This window comes from Symphalangus syndactylus, chromosome 6 (assembly GCF_028878055.3).
Source record: "Symphalangus syndactylus isolate Jambi chromosome 6, NHGRI_mSymSyn1-v2.1_pri, whole genome shotgun sequence".
Lineage (NCBI taxonomy): Eukaryota > Metazoa > Chordata > Mammalia > Primates > Hylobatidae > Symphalangus > Symphalangus syndactylus.
Window position 1 is genome coordinate 125,051,194 of NC_072428.2, and position 21,620 is coordinate 125,072,813.

The 21,620-nt window shown below is 38.3% G+C and overlaps 1 protein-coding gene across 9 annotated transcripts in view; it reads left to right on the plus strand.

Annotated features, from left to right (window-relative positions):
* AGBL3 (AGBL carboxypeptidase 3) overlaps nucleotides 1–21,620 on the plus strand; it is a 146,580-nt gene that overhangs the window by 108,943 nt on the left and 16,017 nt on the right. For 6 of the 9 annotated variants that reach the window (XM_055284080.2, XM_055284087.2, XM_055284083.2 and 3 more), the window contains one exon: nucleotides 16,976–17,207. The exons of 1 other annotated variant lie outside the window; for it this stretch is intronic. In XM_055284080.2, coding sequence (XP_055140055.1) covers nucleotides 16,976–17,207 — 232 coding nt within the window. Of the gene's footprint in view, nucleotides 1–1,172; nucleotides 1,222–16,975; nucleotides 17,208–18,781; nucleotides 18,922–21,620 lie in introns of those variants that run through there. 2 more of the 9 variants (XM_063642267.1, XM_055284081.2) reach the window with 2 other exon arrangements.

The following is a 21,620-nucleotide window of genomic DNA, read 5'->3' on the forward strand; positions in this document are numbered from 1 at the left end:
GGTGTAAGGAAGGGATCCCATTACTGGGTATATACCCAAAGGTCTATAAATCATGCTGCTATAAAGACACATGCACACGTATGTTTATTGCGGCACTATTCACAATAGCAAAGAGTTAGAACCAACCCAAATGTCCAACAACGATTGACTGGATTAAGAAAATGTGGCACATATACACCATGGAATACTATGCAGCCATAAAAAATGATGAGTTCGTGTCCTTTGTAGGGACATGGATGAAACTGGAAAACATCATTCTCAGTAAACTATCGCAAGGACAAAAAACCAAACACCGCATGTTCTCACTCATAGGTGGGAATTGAACAATGAGAACTCAGGGACACAGGAAGGGGAACATCACACTCCGGGGACTGTTGTGGGGTGGGGGGAGGGGGGAGGGACAGCATTAGGAGATATACCTAATGCTAAATGACGAGTTAATGGGTGCAGGAAATCAACATGGCACATGGATACATATGTAACAAACCTGCACATTGTGCACATGTACCCTAAAACCTAAAGTATAATAAATAAATAAAAAATAAAAATAAAAAAAATAAATAAAATAAAATAAAATAAAATAGTTCAAAAAAAATATTACTTTTCTCACACATACTATTAATCTGTTCTACTATTACTACTAACTGCCACTGTTAACTAGTCCTGTTGTTGTTTTGCCTAATCACCTGTATGTAACAGCAAAGCAAATAATACAGAATAATAAAAATGTTAAACATTTATTTTCATATTTCATTTTAAAATAATATGTGTATGTAATTATTATATATTAGACTATTTTTTGGTCTGGTATATCTGTGTCCTAGATTGGCTCTCTAAAAATGTTGGTCACCTTAGTGTACCTGTCACTGTCTTTCATAGATCCTAACATAGATAAATTCAGTTCTGAAATGGTTAACACTTATTAGATAGGTTAGGTATTTATATTGTTTGCTGTTCTCTTGAAACAGTTTAATTTAAAGGCTTCCAGGGGAAATATGTATGCATATATTTTGTGTGTCTGAATGAAACAATGGTAGGTTAACTGAAGATAAGCTCAATTAAACTAGCCATTAAATACATGGATGAAGTAATTGTCAAGAAAGCTAAAAATTAAGTTTTATTGATTTTTAAAACCTAACTTCAGATATTTTATGGTATATTCTCTTTTTTAGTGAAAATACCTGAACGAGCCCCTTCTTGGCTTCTAAAAAAGTATTTGAGGTAGGAGAACTGTACTTGATTTCTTCTACCTGACTACCTTACACCTTTTCCTCTGTCTTATAAGATTTTGATTTTGAATTAAAGCAACAGATAAAAGTGACTTTTTGGATAACCATTGCTAATCAGATGTCTCCTCATATTCTACATAGTATCTGTGACTAGGTCAGTTTTATACATAGTGCCCCACAAGATGTGTTTTAGCAGGTTCTGAGAAGATTTCGCTATCCCCAGACTACCCCAATAGATGCCTTAAAATCTAGTTAGATATTTATTTCTGTGCATTTAGCATTGTATTGTCTGAGTTTCTCTCTTTTTTTTTTTTTTTTTTTTTTTTTTTTTGAGATGGAGTCTCAGTCTGTTGCCCAGGCTGGAGTGCAGTGGCACGATCTCAGCTCACTGCAAGCTCTGCCTCCCAGGTTCACGCCATTCTCCTGCCTCAGCCTCCCAAGTAGCTGGAACTACAGGCGCCCGCCACCATACCTGGCTAATTTTTGTATTTTTAGTAGAGATGGGGTTTCACCGTGTTAACCAGGATGGTCTCCATCTCCTGACCTCGTGATCTGCCCACCTCGGCTTCCCAAAGAGCTGGGATTACAGGCGTGAGCCACTGCGCCCAGCTGGCGAGTTTCTCTTTTTAAAAAGAAACACTGGTGGCATAAGATAATTATCTAGCACTTTAGAATGAATGACAATCAGATGTTTTACTATCCATTGTAGCAACTGGAGCACTGGTCATGGGGGGATAAAACTAATAACTAAAAACTGGAGAAAGAAGAGAATGAGAAGTCAAATATAACAGACAAACTTTATAGTTTTGTCTAAACCAGTAATTATTATATCTCTATCACCCTTGGCAAGTTTCCCCTTACTTAGGAATAATATAAACAACTGTCTGGATGGTGGAATAGGTAACCATAGGTAAGTATTTGAGAACCAACTACATTTGTACAACAGAGAGACCATGGTATATCCTTTCTTCCTTCCTGGCTTCTCTTCTAAGAACTTAGTTTCTGTTAAATAAAATGGGTTCTGATGAAAGATGTAGACTCTCTTGCCCCAGAAATATAGAAATTTAGGTAAGAGACCAACATGTAAAGCATCTTTGGGCCTACTTTCACTTGGATCTAGAATTGATTATTTTAAACTGACTTAATTTTAAAAAATGTATTATTTATCATGTCTTATGGAAAGAAATCAAATGATATATCAAGACAAAAGAAGGTAATAGAAAAAGTACTGGAGTTAGAAGATGTGAATGCTAGACCCACCTCTGCCCCTTACTAGTTATGTGATCTTGAGCAAATAGCTTAACCTCTCTGATTCCCCTTATGTAACATGGGAATAACATTGGCCATCCTGCCTACATCATGAGACTGATCAGAGCGCCAAGTATGATAATGTATTAAAAGACTTTGCATACCCTGAGGTGTAATATGCAAATATAACATGGCTATTACATTACTCTTACATGAGTAGTTTACTGTTGACAATGAAATCAGAGGACCCAATTTTTTTCATCTCCCAAAGTATGACTCGGAGTCATAGCAAAGACCAACACAAACATTTTTTAGAAATCAGTGAGAGGCCAATCCAGGAAAAAAATTCCCCTCAAGGGAACTGATTTGTATGGAAACTGTTTCAAAGTGACATCCTTGAAGTCTCCTATGGGCAAACAAACTTCTACTTGGACTGAGAAGACAAGGATACCAACAGAAGGTTGTTATTTGTTTTTATTGTTTAAGATTTTCGTACATACAAAGATCGTTTTCACTATATCATCATTAACATATCCTATGAAACTTGGATTATGGGAACTACTTTTGTAAGAAGATGAGATTGATAGCTATTTTAGTCCTGTCTGAAAAATACTTACTTTACTTAATTTGTATATGAGTTGAATATAGAATGAAATTATTTCAGTTTAATACAGCCTTTAAAAAAAACTTAATTGCTGTATTCCTAATACCTTCCTGTTACTTGATGCCTTTCATCCTCACCACTACCTGCCAAGAAAATAAAAAGACATTCTGGTAACTTCTGCTTCCTAGACATGGGGTTTTCAGTTGAAAACCATCTTTTACTTCATCACTCTTTAGAGTGGCCCTTAACTAATTGAAGACTAATATAGTTCATAGTTTCTGTCTTGGGATATTTCTATACTGAAGTGTGCTATAGAAGGGCAGAAAAGATTGGCCCAGCCTTGATTCCATCATGGTTGATATGGTTTGCCTGTGTCCCCACCCAAATCTCATCTTGAATTGTAGCTCCGATAATTCCCACATGTTGTGGGAGGGACCCGTGAGAGATAATTGAATCATGGAGGCGGTGTCCCCCACACTGTCCTCATGATAGTAAATAAGTCTTACGAGATCAGTTGGTTTTATAAGGGGTTTCCCCTTTCGCTTTACTCTCATTCTCTCTTGCCTGCTTCCATGTAAGACATGCCTTTTGCCTTCCACCATGATTGTGAGGCCTCCCCAGCCACACAGAATCGTGATTCCATTAAACCTCTTTTCCTTTGTAAATTACCCAGTCTGGAGTACGTCTTTATCAGCAGCATAAAAACAGACTAATACAATGGTAATTCATGTTCGTTTAAATTATAATAAGTAAGGCTAAAGTTAAATTCACCTGCTCCAAATCTGTGATTACTTAAATATTATCTGCTGACCTTCAATGGAACATAAAGTTTCTTCATTAGGTCTAAAAATTGGACTACCATGGAAATTATAATATTTTCTTCTGTTTCTGGAATGAATTGACATTTTTAGTTTACCTTCCCTAAAGTGTTTTATAAAAAACAGTCATTCTATTCATTAATTCTTAAAAAGTCTTAATAATATCAAAGATAACAATATGGAATAATTGGCCAATAAAATTTTATACTCCATTGACATAATCCAAAGCATTGAAAAAATGCATCTCAAAATATGCACCACACTTACTTATGTTCTCAGTATTATGTGGCTATGATAAGCCAGTAGACCATTTCATGAAGGCTTAAATTTTCACCAAGAGTACTTTCAGGATGAGAGAACTTTGGTCCTCTCTCTTGGGGGTTTTTTTGTTTTCATTGCTCTAATGCTTGGAAGGTTTTACCCTATATCCCATCTCCAGATCATAAAATGATCATCTATTTGGCTCTTAAATATTCATATAAAAATTAACCCTAACCCTTGTCTTACACCATAGCAAAAAAATTAACTCAAAATGGATCACAGATCTAAATATCAAAGCTAAAATTATAAAAACTTATAGGAAAAAGTGTGGGAGAGAATCTTTGTGGTTTTGCAATAAGAAAAGACTACTCAAATAGTACTCATAAACACCAGTAATAAAAGAAAAACTTGGTTAATGAACTTCATCAAAATCATTCTCTTTAAAAGATGCTGTTAAGAAAATTAAAATGCATGGGACATATTGGAAAAAATTTACCAAATGTACAACCAATAAAGGCCTCGTTTTATACCTATGTCATTTCTTCTTTGAACTTGGTAAACACAAACACAAGACTCCGGCAGAATCCACTCTTCTACTTAGCCAGACCATCCGCACCTGGAAGTAAGTCATGGCATTCCAGGAATTATTTCTCTTTCTTTGGAACATGCTTCACCTGCATAGATTTTCTGCTTATATTAGCTGTCTATAATCATTTCTTCTAATGCTCTTGGTGGATTCTAAATATTAATCACTGCAGCAAAAAAAATCAAATTATTGAAGCTGAGTGATAGGTTTAAGAGAGAGTTCCTTATACTACTCTGTCTATATTGGGGAATATAGAAAATGTTTTAAACGAAGTCCAAAAATATACTCTCACAACTGTCAATAATCTGTTCTTGAATCAAACTCTCACGCATATGAGTTAGAGTATGTTTATAGAATATTTCTGGTGTTTCTTTATTTTCTTAATATGCATGCTTTTTTCTTAGGAAAGATTTTCAAAAATCAGCCTACAGGAGTTTTATCTGATCCCTCTGCACTGTATTTAACAGAAAGGCCTTCAAGTTTCTGACATATGGAAACCCATAATCCCTACTGTTTTCTTATGGTAGTCAGTTTCCTCTTTTTCACATTCCATCTCAGTAGGAGACTGAGAGGGGAATAATTAGATATCTGTAGTCACATCATATCTCACTGAAAGTTGGAATCTGGACAGGTATAAATAAGCATAGCCAGGCAGATTGAGAATCTACATTAGCTCAATTCCAAATTTAAGGAATATGGTTACATTTCAGCTCTTGCAACCTCATCCACGTCTCTATCACATTTTCTCCATTCCTTGTGTTGCAATTTTCTTTAACTGCTTCAACTGCTTTTTTTTTTAATGTTAGGATGTTCATAATGGTATTATTTTATTTTTAAACTTTTAAGTTTGGGGTACATGTGCAGGTTTGTTATATAGGTAAAGTTATGTCATGGGTGTTTGTTGTACAGATTATTTCATCACCCCAGTACCCAACAGATACTTTTTCTGATCCTCTCCCTCCTCCTGCCCTTCACCCTCAAGTAGGCCCCAGTGTCTGTTGTTCTCCTCTTTGTGTCCATGTGTTCTCATAATTTGGCTCCCACTTATAAGTGATAACGTGATATTTGGTTTCCTGTTCCTGTGCTAGTTTGCTAAGGATAATGGCCTCCACCTCCATCCATGTTCCTGCATAGGACATGATCTCATTCTTTTCATGGCTACATAGTATTCCATGGTGTATGTGTACCACATTTTCTTTATTCAGTCCACCATTGATACGCATCTAGGTTGATTCCATGTCTTTGCTATTGTGAATAGTGTTGCAGTGAACATACATATGCATGTATTTTTATGATAAAATGATTTATATTGCTTTGGATATATACCCAGTAATAGAATTACCAGGTTGAGTGGTAATTCTGTTTTGAGCTCCTTAAGGAATCGCCATACTGCTTTCTATAATGGTTGAACTAATCTACACTCCCACCAACAGTGTATAAGATTCCCTTTTTTCTGCAACTTTGCCAGCATTTGTTATTTTTTGACTTTTTAATAATAGTCATTCTGACTGCTGTGAGATGGTATCTCATTGTGGTTTTGATTTGCATTTCTTTAATGATCAGTGATATTGAGCTTCATTTCATATGTTTTTTGGCCACATGTATGTCTTCTTTTGAAAAGTGTTCATATCCTTTGCCCACTTTTTAATGGGTTTGTTTGGTTTTTTTTTCTTGTACATTTGTTTAAGTTCTTTATAGATGCTGGATATTTAGACCTTTGTCAGATGCAAATATTTTCTCCCCACTCTGTAGACTGCCTGTTTACTCTGTTGATAGTTTCTTTTGCTGTGCAGAAGCTCTTAAGTTTAGATCTCATTTGTCAATTTTTGCTTTTGTTGTGATTGCTTTCGGTGTCTTTGTCATGAAATTTTTGCCAGTTCCTATGTGCAGAATAGTATTGCCTAGGTTATCTTCCAGGGTTTTTATAGTTTTGGGTTTTATATTCAAGTTTTTTTGTTTTTTGTTTTTTGTTTTGAGATGGAGTCTTGCTCTGTCACCCAGGCTGGAGTGCAGTGGTGTAATCTTGGCTCACTGCAACCTCTACCTCCAAGATTCAAGAGATTCTCTTGCCTCAGCCTCCCCAGTAGCTGGGATTACAGGCACCCACCACCACGTCTGGCTAATTTTTGCATTTTTAGTGGAGATGGAGGTTCACCATGTTGGCCAGGCTGGTCTTGAACTCCTGACCTCAGGTGATCTGCCCGCCTCAGTCTCCCAAAGTGCTGGGATTACAGGCATGAGCCACCGTGGCCAACCTACATTCAAGTTTTTAATCCATCTTGAGTTGATTTTTGTCTATGGTGTAAGGTAGGGGTCCAGTTTCAATCTTCTGCATATGGCTAGCCAGTTATCCCAGCACCTGTTATTGAATAGCGAATCTTTCCCCATTGCTTGTTTTTGTCAGAATTGTAGAAGATCAGATGGTTGTAGGTGTGCAGCCTTATATCTGGGCTCTCTATTTGGTTTCATTGGTCTACGTGTCTGTTTTTGTACAGTACCATGCTGTTTTGGTTACTATAGCCCTATAATATAGTTTGAAGTCAGGTAACGTGATGCCTCCAGCTTTGTTCTTTTTGCTTAGGATTGCCTTTGCTATTTGGGCTTTTGTTTGTTTGTTTCCATATGAATTTTACAATAATTTTTTCTGGTTCTGTGAAGAATGTCATTGGTAGTTTGATAGGAATAGCATTGAATCTGTAAATTGCTTTGGACAATATGACAATTTTAATGACATTGATTCTTCTGACCCATGAGCATGGAATGTTCCATTTGTTTATGTCACTTCTGATTTCTTTGAGCAGTGTTTTGTAATTTTCATTGTAGAGATCTTTCACCTCCCTAGTTACCAATATTCCTAGGCATTTTATTCTTTTTGTGGCTATTATGAATGGGATTGTGTTCCTGATTTGGCTCTCAGTTAGGCTGTTGTTGGTATATAGGAATGCCAGTGATTTTTGTACATAGATTTTGTATCCTGAAACTTCCTGAAGTTGTTTGTCAGCTGAAGGAGCTTTTGGGCCAAGACTGAGGTTTTCTAGAATCATGTTGTCTGCAAACAGGCATAGTCTGACTTCCGTTCTTCCTATTTGGATGCTCTTTATTTCTTTCTCTTGCCTGATTGCTCTGGCCAGGTCTTCCAATACTATGTTGAATAGGAGTGGTGAGAGAGGGCATCCTTGTCTTGTGCCAGTATTTAAGGGGAATGCTTCCAACTTTTGCCCACAGTACAGTGTTGGCTGTGGGTATGTCATAGATCTTTTTAGGTATGTTCCTTCAATACTAGTTTATTGAGAGTTTTTAACATGAAGGAATGTTGAATTTTATCAAAAGCCTTTTCTGCATCTATTGAGATAATCACGTGGTTTTGTCTTTATTTCTGTGATGAATCACATTTCTTGATTTGCATATGTTGAACCAAACTTGCATCCCAGGATCATGGTGGATTAGCTTTTTGATGTGCTGCTGGATTTGGTTTGCAAGTATTTTGTTGAGGATTTTTGCATCAATGTTCATCAAGGATATTGGCCTGAAGTTTTCTTTTATTGCTGTGGATCTGCCAGGTTTTGGTATCAGGATAATGCTGGCCTCATAGAATGAGTTGGGGAGGAGTCCCTCTTCCTCAGCTTTTTGAAATACTTTCAGTAGGAATGGTACCAGCTCATCGTTGTACATCTGATAGAATTCAGCTGTGAATCTGTCTTGTCCTGGGATTTTTTGGATGATAAGCTATTTATTACTGATTTTATTTCAGAGGTCATTATTGAACTGTTCAGGGAATCGATTTCTTCCTGGTTCGGTCTTGGGAGGGTGTATATATCCAGGAATTTATCCATCTCTTCTAGGTTTTCTAGTTTGTGTGCATAGAGATGTTCATAGTAGTCTCTGAGTATTGTTTTTCTGTGGGGTTAGTGGTAACATCCCCTTCGTCATTCCTTATTGTGATTCTTTGGATCTTCTCTCTTCTTTATTAGTCTAGCTACCAACCTATCTATATTATTGATTTTTTTTTCAAAAAGCCAACTCCTGGATTAATCGATCTTTTGAATGGTTTTTTCATGTCTCAGTCTCCTCCACTTCAGCTCTGATTTGGGTTGTTTCATGTCTTCTGCTAGCTTTGAAAGTGGTTTGCCCCTGCTTCTCTAGTTTAGTTGTGAGGTTAGGTTGTTAATTTGAGATCTTCCTAACTTTCTGATATGGGCATTTAGTGATATAAATTTCTCTCTTAACGCTGCCTTAGCTGTGTCCCAGAGATTCTGGTATGTTATATCTTTGTTCTCATTAATTAAAAAGAGCTTCTTGATTTCTGCCTTAACTTCATTATTTACCCAAAAGTCATTCAGGAGCATGTTGTTTAGTTTCCCTGTAATTGCAAGGTTTTGAGCAAATTTTTTAAATCTTGATTTCTATTTTTATTGTGCTGTGATCTAAGAGTGTGTTGGTTATGATTTCAGTTCTTATGCATTTCCTGAGGATTGTTTTATGTCTGATTGTGTAGTCAATTTTAGAGTATGTACCATATGGCAATGAGAAGAATGTATATTCTGTTGATTTAGGATGGAGAGTTCTGTAGACGTCTTTCAGATCTATTTGGTACAATATTGAATTCACATCCTGAATATCTTTGTGAATTTTATGCCTTGGTGACCTAATACTGTCAGTGGAGTGTTGAAGTCTCCCACTATTTTGTGTGGGAATCTAAGTCTCATTGTAGGTCTCTAGGAACTTGCTTTATGAATCGGGGTGCTCCTGTGTTGGGTACATATATATTTAGGATAATAGGTCTTCATGTTGAATTGAACCCTTTACCATTATGTAATGTCCTTTTTTTTTTTTTGATCTTTGTTGGTTTAAAGTCTTTTTTGTCTGAAATTAGGATTGCAACGCCTGCTTTTTTCTGATTTCCATTTACTTGGTAGATTTTTCTCCATCCCTTTATTTTGAGCCTATGTGTGTCACTGCATGTGAGATGGTTCTCTAGAAGATAGCATACCATTAGATTTTGCTTTTTTTATCCAGCTTGCCACTCTATGCCTTTTAAATGGGGGCATTTAGCCCATTTACATTCAAGGTTAGTATTGATATGTGTGGATTTGATCCTGTCATTGTGTTATTAGCTGTTTATTATGCTGGCTGGCTTGTGTTATTGCTTTATAGTGTCACTGGTCTATGTACTTAAGTGTTTTGGCTGGTATTGGTCTTTCCTTTCCATATTTAGTGCCCCTTTCAAGATCTCTTGTAAGGTGGGTCTGGTGGTAATGAACTCCCTCAGCATTTGCTTATCTAAAATGGATCTTATTTCTCCTTCATTGAGGAAGCTTAGTTTGACTGGATGTGGAATTCTGGGTTCAAAATTTTTTTCTTTAAGAATATTGAATATAGGCCCCCAGTCTCTTCTGGCTTGTAGGGTTTCTGCTGAGAGGTCAGCTGATGGGGTTCCCTTTGTAGATGACCTGCCCTTTCTCTCTGCCTGCCTTTAATAGTATTTCATTTCTACCTTGGAAAATCTGATGTTTATATGTCTTGGGAATGATCTTCTTGTGTAGAATCTTGCAGGGGTTTCCTGTATTTTCTGGATTTGACTGATGGCCTCTCTAGCAAAGTTGGGGAAGTTTTCATGGACACTATCCTGAAATGTTTTGCTTTTTCCCTGTCCCTTTCAGGGATGCAAATGATTTGTAAATTTGGCCTCTTTACATAATGCATGTTTCTCAGAGGTTTTGTCCATTCCTTTTTATTCTTAGTTCTCTTTATTTTTATCTGGCTGTCTTAATTCAGAGAGCCAGTCTTCAAGCTCCAAGATTCTTTCCTCAGCTTGGTCTATTCTGCTGTTAATACTTAGGATTGTGTTGTGAAATTCTTGTAGTGTGTTTTATAGCTCTGTGAGATCAGTTAAGTTCCTTTTTATACTGCCTATTTTGTTTGTCAGCTTGTTTATCCATTTTATTGTGATTCTTAGTTTCCTTGGATTGGGTTTTGCCATTCTCCTGAATCTTGATGATCTTTCCTATCCATATTCCGAATTCTATTTCTGTCATTTCAGCCAACTCAGGTTAAGAACCCTTGTTGGAGAACTAATGCAGTCATTTGAAGGACCTAAGACACTTGGGCCATCAAACTGCCAGAATTCTCTCTAGGGCCTGGAGGCAGCACTGGTGAGGGCTGCAAGACAGCAAAGATGACAACCCACCTCTCCCACGGAGAGCTCTTTCCCAGGCCGTTGTAGAGCTGCTATTGGCTCGATAGCCCCAGCAAGGAGTGGCTAAAGACTCAGGCTGGGAGAACATGCCTAGTGAAGAGATACAGGATCAGGGCCCACATAACAGTCTGCCCACTTTCTGTATGGCTGCTGCAGTATGCTGGGGGTCCGCTCCAGTCCCTCGTCACTTCGGATTTTTCAGCACCTGAAGGTACCAACAATGAAGGTCGTGAAACAGCAAAAATGGTGGCCCACCCCTCCCTCTGGGAGCTCTGTCCCAGGGAGGTTTGAAACTGTTGCTGACAGAAAACACTAGCTGGGGTATTTGTAGACCTTGGTCAGGAAATTCCTCCCAGTGAAGAGAAATGGGATCCAGTGCCTGTGTGAAAAAGCAGTCTGACCACTTTTATGGAGAGCTGCTGTGCTGCGCCGGGGGACCACTCCAATCCCTAATCACCTCAGACTGTCTAGAGCCTGAAGGCAAAAATGGCTAAGGCTATGAAATAGCAAAGATGGTGGCCCATCCTTTCCCCTGGGAGCTCTATACCAGGGAGGCTCCAAACCACTGCCAGCTGGAAAACACCAGTAAGGGTGATTGGTGACCCTGATTGGGAAGTTCTGCCCATTGAGGAGAAGCAGCATCAGAGACCCATGTGAAAAAGTAGTCTAGCTGCTTTTCTGTAGGGTGGCTGCACCAAAGGCAACAATGGCTAGGGCTGCAAAACAGCAAAGATAGTGGCTCACCCTCCCTCTGGGAGCTCTGTCTCAGGGAGGTGTAACAATGCTACTAGTGGCTGGCCGGAGTTCCAAGCCAGTCCCTCTGGGAGCTCCATCTCAGGGAGGTACAACACTGCTACCAGTGGCTGGCTGGAGTTCCGAGCCAGTGGGTCTTATCCTGAGATGTGCTGTGGCAGCAGGATCTGCAGACTGTCACTGCTCAGCCCCCTGGATTCAGCCCCTTTCCTAGGGGTATGTACAGAGATCTAACTTCCCACTTTGCTGGAGTTGCAGCCACTTTTGCTGGGAAACCCGAGTATCTAAAGCTCCTGGGGCTCTGTGTATGCCTGAGCAGCTGCTCTGCCAAGACTCCATGTATCAATAACCTTATGTGTCAGACTGCAGGAATTGGTGGAGTGGGTTCGTGAGACCACCTCCTGACCTGGGAGCTGCAAAGATCTGTGGGAGAAGCGTGGGTCCCCATCATCACTCACTCACCCCTTCCTTCGGCAGGGGAGGCTCTCCTGGCTCTGTGTCGCTCCTGGGTGGGCAGTTGTCTGCCTTGCTTTTCTGTTCTCCATGGGTCAAGTTGTTTTCTTTATGAATCCCAATGTGTGTACCTGGATGTTTCAGTTGAAGGTGTTGTGTTCACTCACTCCTTCAGTTTCTCTCCATGAGAGCGGCAAATGCAAGCTCCATCTAGCCAGCCTCCCAACCACTTTCTTAACAATGTCCTTAAAACTTGTTTTGCCTCCTTTTCCTTTGACTAAGCCAATGCTGAACAACTGTAATTCTAGATGAATCTAACTATCCATCTCTGCCCCTATCTTAGATTACAGAGCCCTGCTGGAGAAAAATTACATTACCAAATGGCACTATACATTCTTGTTTGCACAATTTATATATACATATACTTGATCAGCTACCTCTTCCATTCTCCAAAGTAACTATTCTAAATCTTTTCCTCTCTCTCTCCTACCTAACATCTCCCCTTTACCCTCAGTAGATAACCTCACTTCTTACGTCACATATAAAACAGAAACAAAAACCAGAGAGGCCATCAATAAATTAACTCATCTCAAACATCCTTCCTTCTTGTTTCAAAGAAATAAATATCCCTCTGTTTAAGGTTAATTCATTCAGCAGTGCTCTAGATCCCATGTCCATGAATTTCCTTAGTGACATAACTCTAATTACTGCCCTCTTTCTCACCTTCCTCAAATATAGCCAACATTCATTACCTTCACTTCCTCACTTGTATACTTCTCAACCTACTGCTTGAGAATGTTTCTTCTACTGTTGCCATACCATGAAACGGTTATTGACAAAGCCATACTGACTTCTCTACTGTTGATTATTTCCAGGGCCTTTAAACTATTTCCCTTGATTCATTGAGCTATTTCACAATAGCTATTGTGCATCCCATGTCTCAGTCAGTGTACTGCCGTCATCCAGTTATCTAAGTAATAAACCCAAGATTTATCCTAATGTTGTACACTTCTGTTTTTTGGTCTTTAATAACATTTCACAATAGCTATTGTGAAATAGCTCAATGAATATCTGAGTGTCATATCTGTAACACTACTCTCTCCTGGTTTTACTCCTGTTTCTGTAGCCATTCATGAAACATGTGTTGAAATATGTGAAGAGGAGCCCATGTAGGACATCACCTCTGCCTAAATTTTAAGTGGGCTATTTTACAGTAGTCCATCCTTTGGTCTTTCTCACCACATACTTTATTTCTGAGCACTCTCATCTCTACCTGCAGCTTCAACCAGCAACTGACAACCATCATATTTTTTAATCTTCAGTCTAAGCCTCTCCTGAATTTCATATTCCTCTGCCTACTGGATATCTCTATCTGTTTTTCCCCACAGGCACTTCTATTCAACTTGTCCACTGCCGATCTCTTTCTCCTGCATCCCATGTCTCAGTCAGTGTACTGCCATCATGCAGTTATCTAAGTAATAAACCTAAGACTTATCCTAATGTTGTACACTTCTGTTTTTTGGTCTTTAATAACATGAAGCTCTATCCATTCTACCTCTAAAGATTCTCTTGAATCTGCTCTCTTCATCCTAATGCTACCGCTAATTCCGACCCTCATTTTGCCTCCCTTGAATAACTGCATTAGCCTCCTAATTTGTCTCCCTGCCTTGTGTTTCACTTTTCTTCAACCTTTTGCTTTCCTGGGTCCCAGTGTGATCTTTCAAAAATGCAAACCTGATTTTCTTGCGTAAAATCTTCAATGGCCCCCTGTTTCATTCAAAACACATTTATTTAGCATCTATCAGTCATGAATTATTCCCATCTCAAAGGATCTCTCAAAAGTGTTATTGCAAACAAGGCCTCTAGTTTTGGACCATGTCTTCATACCTACCTGATATCCCAATTATTCTACACCACACTTGTGTTTTCCTGAATGTGCCATGTTAGTCCCACATCGTAGATCACTCTCCTTCTTTTTTACTTGGCTGACTTGTGTTCATTCATTTACCCCATACCCTTTGCCCCCATCTATAAGTATGGCTATAAGTATATGTATGTAGTGAGTGCCCTGGTTTATCTCTATAGAAGTATATTCTAATAGATACTTTACTTTTTGCTCTCTAGTCCTGATTCTTAACGTATTGAAGGCAGGGACTGTGTTTTTCACATCTATTTACCAAACAAAAATAGTGCCAGATATATAATAAGCATTCACTGAATGTTTATTTTATTTTATTTTTTTTGAGATGGAGTATTGCTCTGTCACACAGGCTGGAGTGCAGTGATGCGACCTTGGCTCACCGCAACCTCCGCCTCCTGGGTTCAAGCAATTCCTCTGCCTCAGCCTCCTGAGTAGCTGGGATTACAGCACTCGCCACCATGCCCACTTAATTTTTGTATTTTTAGTAGAGACAGGGTTTCACCCTGTTGGCCAGGCTAGTCTCGAACTCCTAACCTCAAGTGATCCATCTGCCTCAGCCTCCTAAAGTGCTGAGATTACAAGCATGAGCTACCACATCCGGCCTACATTCAGTGAATGTTTATTGAGTGGCCTAAGAATGGCTTATCAAGAAACTATAAATAAGTTCATTTCATTTGCCAATATTGCCAGATATTGTAATCATACATTATCTTTCAGATCTAGCTTAATGCAATGCGTGCTTTATTTATCTTTTTATTTTCCTTTTAAGAATAGATAATTTCTTTACAAAAAACTTATTGTAGAAATTTTCAAACATAAACAAAAGTAGAAATAATAGAATAATTAGTCCACTGATGCCCATCACCTGTCCTCATCAGCATCCTGCTACTCTTGTTTCATCTGTTTTCCCACCACTTTTTTCCTAGAATATTTTAAAATAAATTCTATAAATTATATTATTTTGCCTTACAGTTTAGTGTATATCACTAGATAAACAGTTATTAACAAAGCACACTGTATGTCTTGCTTTTATTCTAAATGTATTCTACTTTCTCTTATGCTGTCTACGGGCCAATTTAAGCATGACAATCATAAATTATAAGACATTTTTTTAAATGTCTGACTACTAGTCTTCCTTCAGGCTTTACTCAGGGTTCCACCTGCTTCCCAAGTATGTAGACTCTAAATTGTGATAAAATACACGTAACAAAATTTACCACCTTAACTATTTTTAAGTGTACAATTCAGTAGTGTTAAGTACAGTCACATTGTGGTGCCATCTCCAGAACTCCTTTTTCTCTTTTACAATTGAAACTTTATGCCTATTCCTCCTCAATTCTCCCTCCCCCCAGCACCTGGAAACCATCCTTCTACTTTTGTATCTATGAATTTGACTGTTCTAGTCAAATAGAATTCTAGTCAATGGAATATTCTAGTCAAATTAGGAAGTGGAGTGAAATATTTGGATGACAAATATGGTATTTGTCTTTCTGTGTCTGGCTTATTTTATTTTGTATAATGGTCTCAAGGTTTATCAATATTGTAGCATTTGTCAGTATTTCCTTCCTTTTTAAGACTAAATAATATTCCATTGTATGAATATACCTCATTTTGTTAATCCATTCATCAATGAACACGTGTTGCTTACAACTGTTGGCCATTATGAATAATGCTACTATAAATATGAATGTATCTATGTCTCTTTGGGACCCTGCTTTCAATTCTATTGGGGATATAACCAGAAGTGGAATTGCTGGGTCATATGGTAATCCTATTTTTAATTATTGAGGAACCATCATATTGTTTTCCACAATGTTGTACCATTTTACATTCTTATTAATAATGTGTGAAGGTTCCAATTTTTCTAAATCCTTGCCAACACTTGTTATTTTCTGGAGGTTTTTTTTGATAGCAGCCATCCTAATATGGGGTGAGATAAACATTTTTTAAAATGTTATTATATTCCAGTGTCTCCATTAACAAAACAATAATTCCTTTGTATCATCTAATAAAGAAGGGATGTCTAACATGCTCTTCCCAGTCTCCCCATATCCCTATACTGCCATTTCCTCAAACTAGAAGCTTTGGAGCCACCATTGACTCCTCTCTTATTCTCTCATCTCACATCCAATTCTTTAGAAAATCCACATTTGTACCCAGAATACTCCCACCCCACTTCTCACCCTTCTAGCCATTTCCACCACCATGGTACAAGCTACCACCATCTCTCCTGGATTGTTTCTGCAGCCTTCCAAGAGATCTCCCTCCTTGTTCACTCTTGTCTCTCTTCAATCTGTTCTCAACTTGGCAACCAGCACAATCTTGTCCAAACAAATCTCAGACTGACACTCCTCTGCTCAATGCCTTCCAATGATTCTCCATCTCACACTCAATAAAAATCAAAGTCCTTCTACTGGCCTATGAGGCCCAACATGAGCTGAGTCCATGTTAGCTACCTGAATTTATCCCTTATAACTTTCCCTTTTGTTCATTCTACTCCACCCACTGATGCATTCTTGGTGTTCTTGAACACACTACTATTCTCCTACCTCAGTAGGGGCCTTTGCCTCAGATTATCTTTCCCCTGAAACCTGCTTGATTTACTTCCTAACTTCCATGAGATGTCAGCTTCATAAGGAGGCTTTTTCTTAACACCTTTTTAAAAATGGAAATCAACCCCTCAAGAATTCTCTACTCCCCGCCGCAGCTTTACTTTATCCTGTAAACTTTATTATTATCTAACATAATATATATTTTATTTGTTTATTTTCTGCCCACTGTCATTAAAGTACAAGCTTCAGATGGGCAAGGAATTTTAGATAAAATCCTTGGCATATAATAGTGCCCAATAAGTAATCGTGAATAGAGTTCATATCTCTGTACATATTTTTGTGGTTGCTCCCCAGATCTGCACCACAACTTAAAAAGTAAAATAAAAGAATGCATATCTTTCCAAAGCAAGAAGACTGGCATAAATTGGACAGATGATGAAAAAAGAAGCTACAAGGATAAAGGAATAGTTCAAACTCAAGAAATATTGCAGTATTTGCTTCCCATCATGCATAGCACTAAAAACATGCAAACCACTCAGATAAAACAGCTACTCAATCCAAGAACCAACTTCCAAATCCAACATCAGTAAGTCAATACAATTTTATCACTCTTAGCTATTTAACACATCTTTTTTAAGAAAGCAGGGCTTATTAATTTATTATCCTAAGAAAAAAAATCTGCTCTTGAAAGTGATGTCAGCTACATGACATTTGGCAAAGAACAAAGACCCAAAGCTGTCAGAAAACACTGGATAAATGAAGGAGTAAGTTATCAGGCCTTATTTAATTGATTATTTGCATGAAACTACTCATTAATTTAGATCTGTTAATAAAGTATGCATAAATAAAGTATGATTATAGCCTGATTTGAAAATTATCAGCTGTTTTAAACCTTCTAATCCTCTGGGGTAACCAGAATTAAAAATAATTAACCTGAGCTACTTCGGTTTGTTGATACTCAGATGAAAGCAGAAAGAGCGAAACCAGTTTTCTTCTAAAGATAAAAAACAGAACCACCTCTAAGGCCAAAAGGAAACATGTGTAAATAAAAGTAAAGACAGTAATAAGCTGAAAATAATAAATACAATACTAATATTATCAACAGATTTTTATAATGTACTTCCTATGTGCTACACACTGTTCTAAGTTATATATGTATACACTTTACATTTTACACATGAGAAAATTGAGGTGCAAAGAGGTTAAATAATTTGTCCAAAGCCTCACAAGCCAATACATAGTGGAATCTGGAGTCAAATCCACCTAGACATTCTGACTCCAGAGTCCTCCTGAACTTCATCATTATGCTTTGCCATTTCTCTTTATAAGTGAAAAACATGACCAATATACTTAATATACAAAGAGTGCTTACATATCAACTGGAAACTTATGAATACTTTCATAAGAAAATGAGTGAAGGCTATGAACCATTGCTACTGTGCATTAGTAAAAACCCTGACTCTTCACTAGGCCTCCTCTGACACCAGCCCAATGGGGAGAGAAAGAAGTACTTCATTTCTGTCCATTGAGTGTGGAAATCTCAGCTCCCCATTTGGTTTCCAATGACACCCTGGGGCAGGAGAGAGACTCTTTATAGGCCAGTGGGAGGGTCAAAGTTCTGGCTTCTACTTGTTCTTCTTTGACACCACCCTAGCAGAGGTTTGAGATCCCTCATTATACCTCATAAGAGTGGAAGTGTAAGCTCCTCTGCCTCTGCTTACATGGGTGGGAGTGAGGGCACTGTTTATCTGTGGTGCTTGGCTGGAGTACAGTGGTTATTGCCTAACATTTTCTATATCAGTAGGCTGTCCCTTTCCTGGTCCTTTCCTATACAGTACACGCTATTGTTGAGAGCTTTTTGTGCATGTGTCTGGGCACATTTGTGTTTTCAGATTGCTGGCTTCTTCAGCTCCAAGTCTTGGCTATATGAGGCAAAAAGAAAACCCAGGAGACACCATTGTGTTGTTCCTTGGTTCTTGAAGTCCCTAGCTAGCCTGCCTGCTTTCTACCTTTCGGAGTTGCCTCTTGTTCATTTTATATGTAATGTCCAGGATTTGTAGTTATTTTTAGTGCAAAGAATAGGGAAAATGCATCTGCTTCATCTTCGTGGAAGTGAAAAATCTCTCCAATTATATTTTGATTTGCATAATCTTTCTCAAGAATTTTCATCATTACCAAATGGAATGCCAAACATGAGATTTATTCCTCCATATTTGAAATCTGACCCCTGTTTGACCACAGAGAAATTTAAGGTATGTAAATCATCTTGTTACCATGCAATTCACCTATTAATCCACCTAGACCCTATTCATTTTGGCTTAAGAACAGAACAGACAATGTAGGTTTCAGCCCTATGATTACATTCAGATGTTATATCATGTTCAACATGATAATTCTGCAAACTGTTACAGCACATTAACTAGTTTCTCCTTAATCCTAACTTAGACCAATGTCTAAAATGGTTTAGCAAAGTGTGATCTTCTCATTCTTTGCTTATTCTCATTTTACCCAGCAATCACTTACTATAGGTAATAGTATGTAAGAGTGTTGAGACAGTCAAACAAACGATATATAAAACAGAAAAGGTAGCCATAAGGAACTAAGTTGTAAGAACAACAGTAACAAAAATCAACCTGACAATGTTTAAGTTTGCAGTGAGATCATCTGTTAAGAAAGGCCTTGCTTGCTGCTTTCCTACTTTTTAATATTTCCATATACACCTATATCAGATACTTTTGGGGGTGTCTACCTCAGGCACAATTTGCCCTTCTCTGGGGACTGCCTCTTGATCCACAAGGGTAGCACTTCCAAAAGCTGCATTTGTAATTATGTGACCTCTACCCACTGGCATGGTTGCCAATCAGCTTATCTTTCTCTATACTTTGGAATTGGAATGAGAGATAGTGGATCAGTTTTGCACATGAAACTGCTGTAGGATGCAAATTTGAGCTAAGGGAAGTAAAAACTTTCCTGTGGAGAGAGAAAAGCAGAGACTGCAGATGAATAAAAAGCCTTGGAAGTTTTCCATTTTCTAGCTGTAGTCCTTTCCTGAAGCCTAGCTGAATTCCCTCTCCCTCTGTTTCCATGAGTAGCTTTGTACTTTCTTATAATTCTTCCCCTACCCTACCTTATGCTTTTTTAAATTAAATTAGCTTGAATTGGTTTCTATTACTTGTAACAAAAGAGGTCTTAGTTAATGCCTCACTATTTGTCTGTACCTTCATGCTCAGGCCAATCCTCACTGAGTGCATTTCTAGATTCAAAGTATTAATATGTAAGGAACCGCTTATGAAAGTAATGACTAAAAATCAAGCCATGTCCTAATTGTCACCTAGACCCCACCCCAATCTCAATGGAGGCTACATATGGAGATGAACCTCTACATCTGTCCAATAATAATTAGAAGCCTCCTATCTCTGGTGTCAGTGGAGTCCAGATGGGGAACCTGGACTTCCACTTCCATCTTGCAGTAATGAGGTCTTATCTCCCCACTCCCTGTGCTGGAGCAAAGTAACAAAAAGCCAGCTAAAACAGAGGGTTTACATAAGATCCAGAGTCTCATAACATAACGTGAAAGTGCCCATGTTTTAATCAGAAATAAATTGTTGTACCAAGAACCAGGAAGATCTAAAACTGAAAAAAGACAATTAGTAGACACAAACACTGAGATGTTAGTGATGTTAGAATTTTTTGACAAAGATTTTTAAAGCAATCACAATTAAAATGCTTCAAAAAACACTTATAAACACACTTAGAAGAAATAAAAAAATAGAAAGCCTCAGCAGAGAGAGAGAAAAATATTAAGAAGAACCAAATAGAAATTTTTGAATTGAAAAATACAACTGAAATTTTAAAAGCTTAATGGCTGAGCACAACAGTACAATTGTGCAAATAGAGGAAAGAGTCAGTGAATTGAGAGAGATAGAAAAATAGAAATTACCCAACTGAACATAATAGAAAAAATAGGCTTAAAATAAAATGAATAGAGCCTCAGGGACCTGTAGGACTATAACACAAGATCTAATATTCACATATCATAGTTTCAGAAGGACAGGAGAATGAATACAGGGCTGAAAAGGAAATCAAAGAAATAATGGCTGAAAGGTTCCCAAATTTGACAGGAGACATAAACCTACAGATCAAAAAGCTCAGCAGACCACTAATAGGATACACCCAAAGAAATTCATGCCAAGATACCCAAAAATTTAACTTTTTTTTTTTTTTTTTTTGAGACAAAGTCTTGCTGTTACCCAGGCTAGAGTCCAGTGGAACGATCTCAGCTCACTGAAACCTCCGCCTCCTGGGTTCAAGTGATTCTCGTGCCTCAGCCTTCCGAATAGCTGGGATTATAGGCACCCACCACCATGCCTGGCCAATTTTTGTATTTTTAGTAGAGACGAGGTTTCGCCATGTTGGCCATGCTGGTCTTGAACTCCTGACCTCAAGTGATCTGACTGCCTCAGCCTCCCAAAGTGCTGGGATTACAGGCATGAGCCACCAGGCTGATTCCCCAAAATTTAACTTCTGAAAATGAAAAAAAAGAAAAGAAAAGAAAAAACTATTGAAAGGAGTCAGAGAGGCTGGGCGCGGTGGCTCATGCCTGTAATCCCAGCACTTTGGGAGGCCGAGCTGGGCAGATGACAAGGTCAGGAGATCGAGACCAACCTGGCTAACATGGTGAAACTGCGTCTCTACTAAAAATACAAAAAATTGGCCGGGCGTGGTGGCGGGCGCCTGTAGTTCCAGCTACTCTGGAGGCTGAGGCAGGAGAATGGCGTGAACCCGGGAGACAGAGCTTGCAGTGAGCCAAGATTGCGCCACTGCAGTCCAGCCTGGGTGACAGAGAGAGACTCCATCTCAAAAAAAAGAAAACGAAAGGAGTCAGAGAAAAATGACACCTTTCCTACAGAGGAAAAACAATTTGAATGACAGTGGATTTCTCATCAAAACCCACAAAGGCCAGATGTAGCACAATAATTTTAATTATTGGAAGAAATTG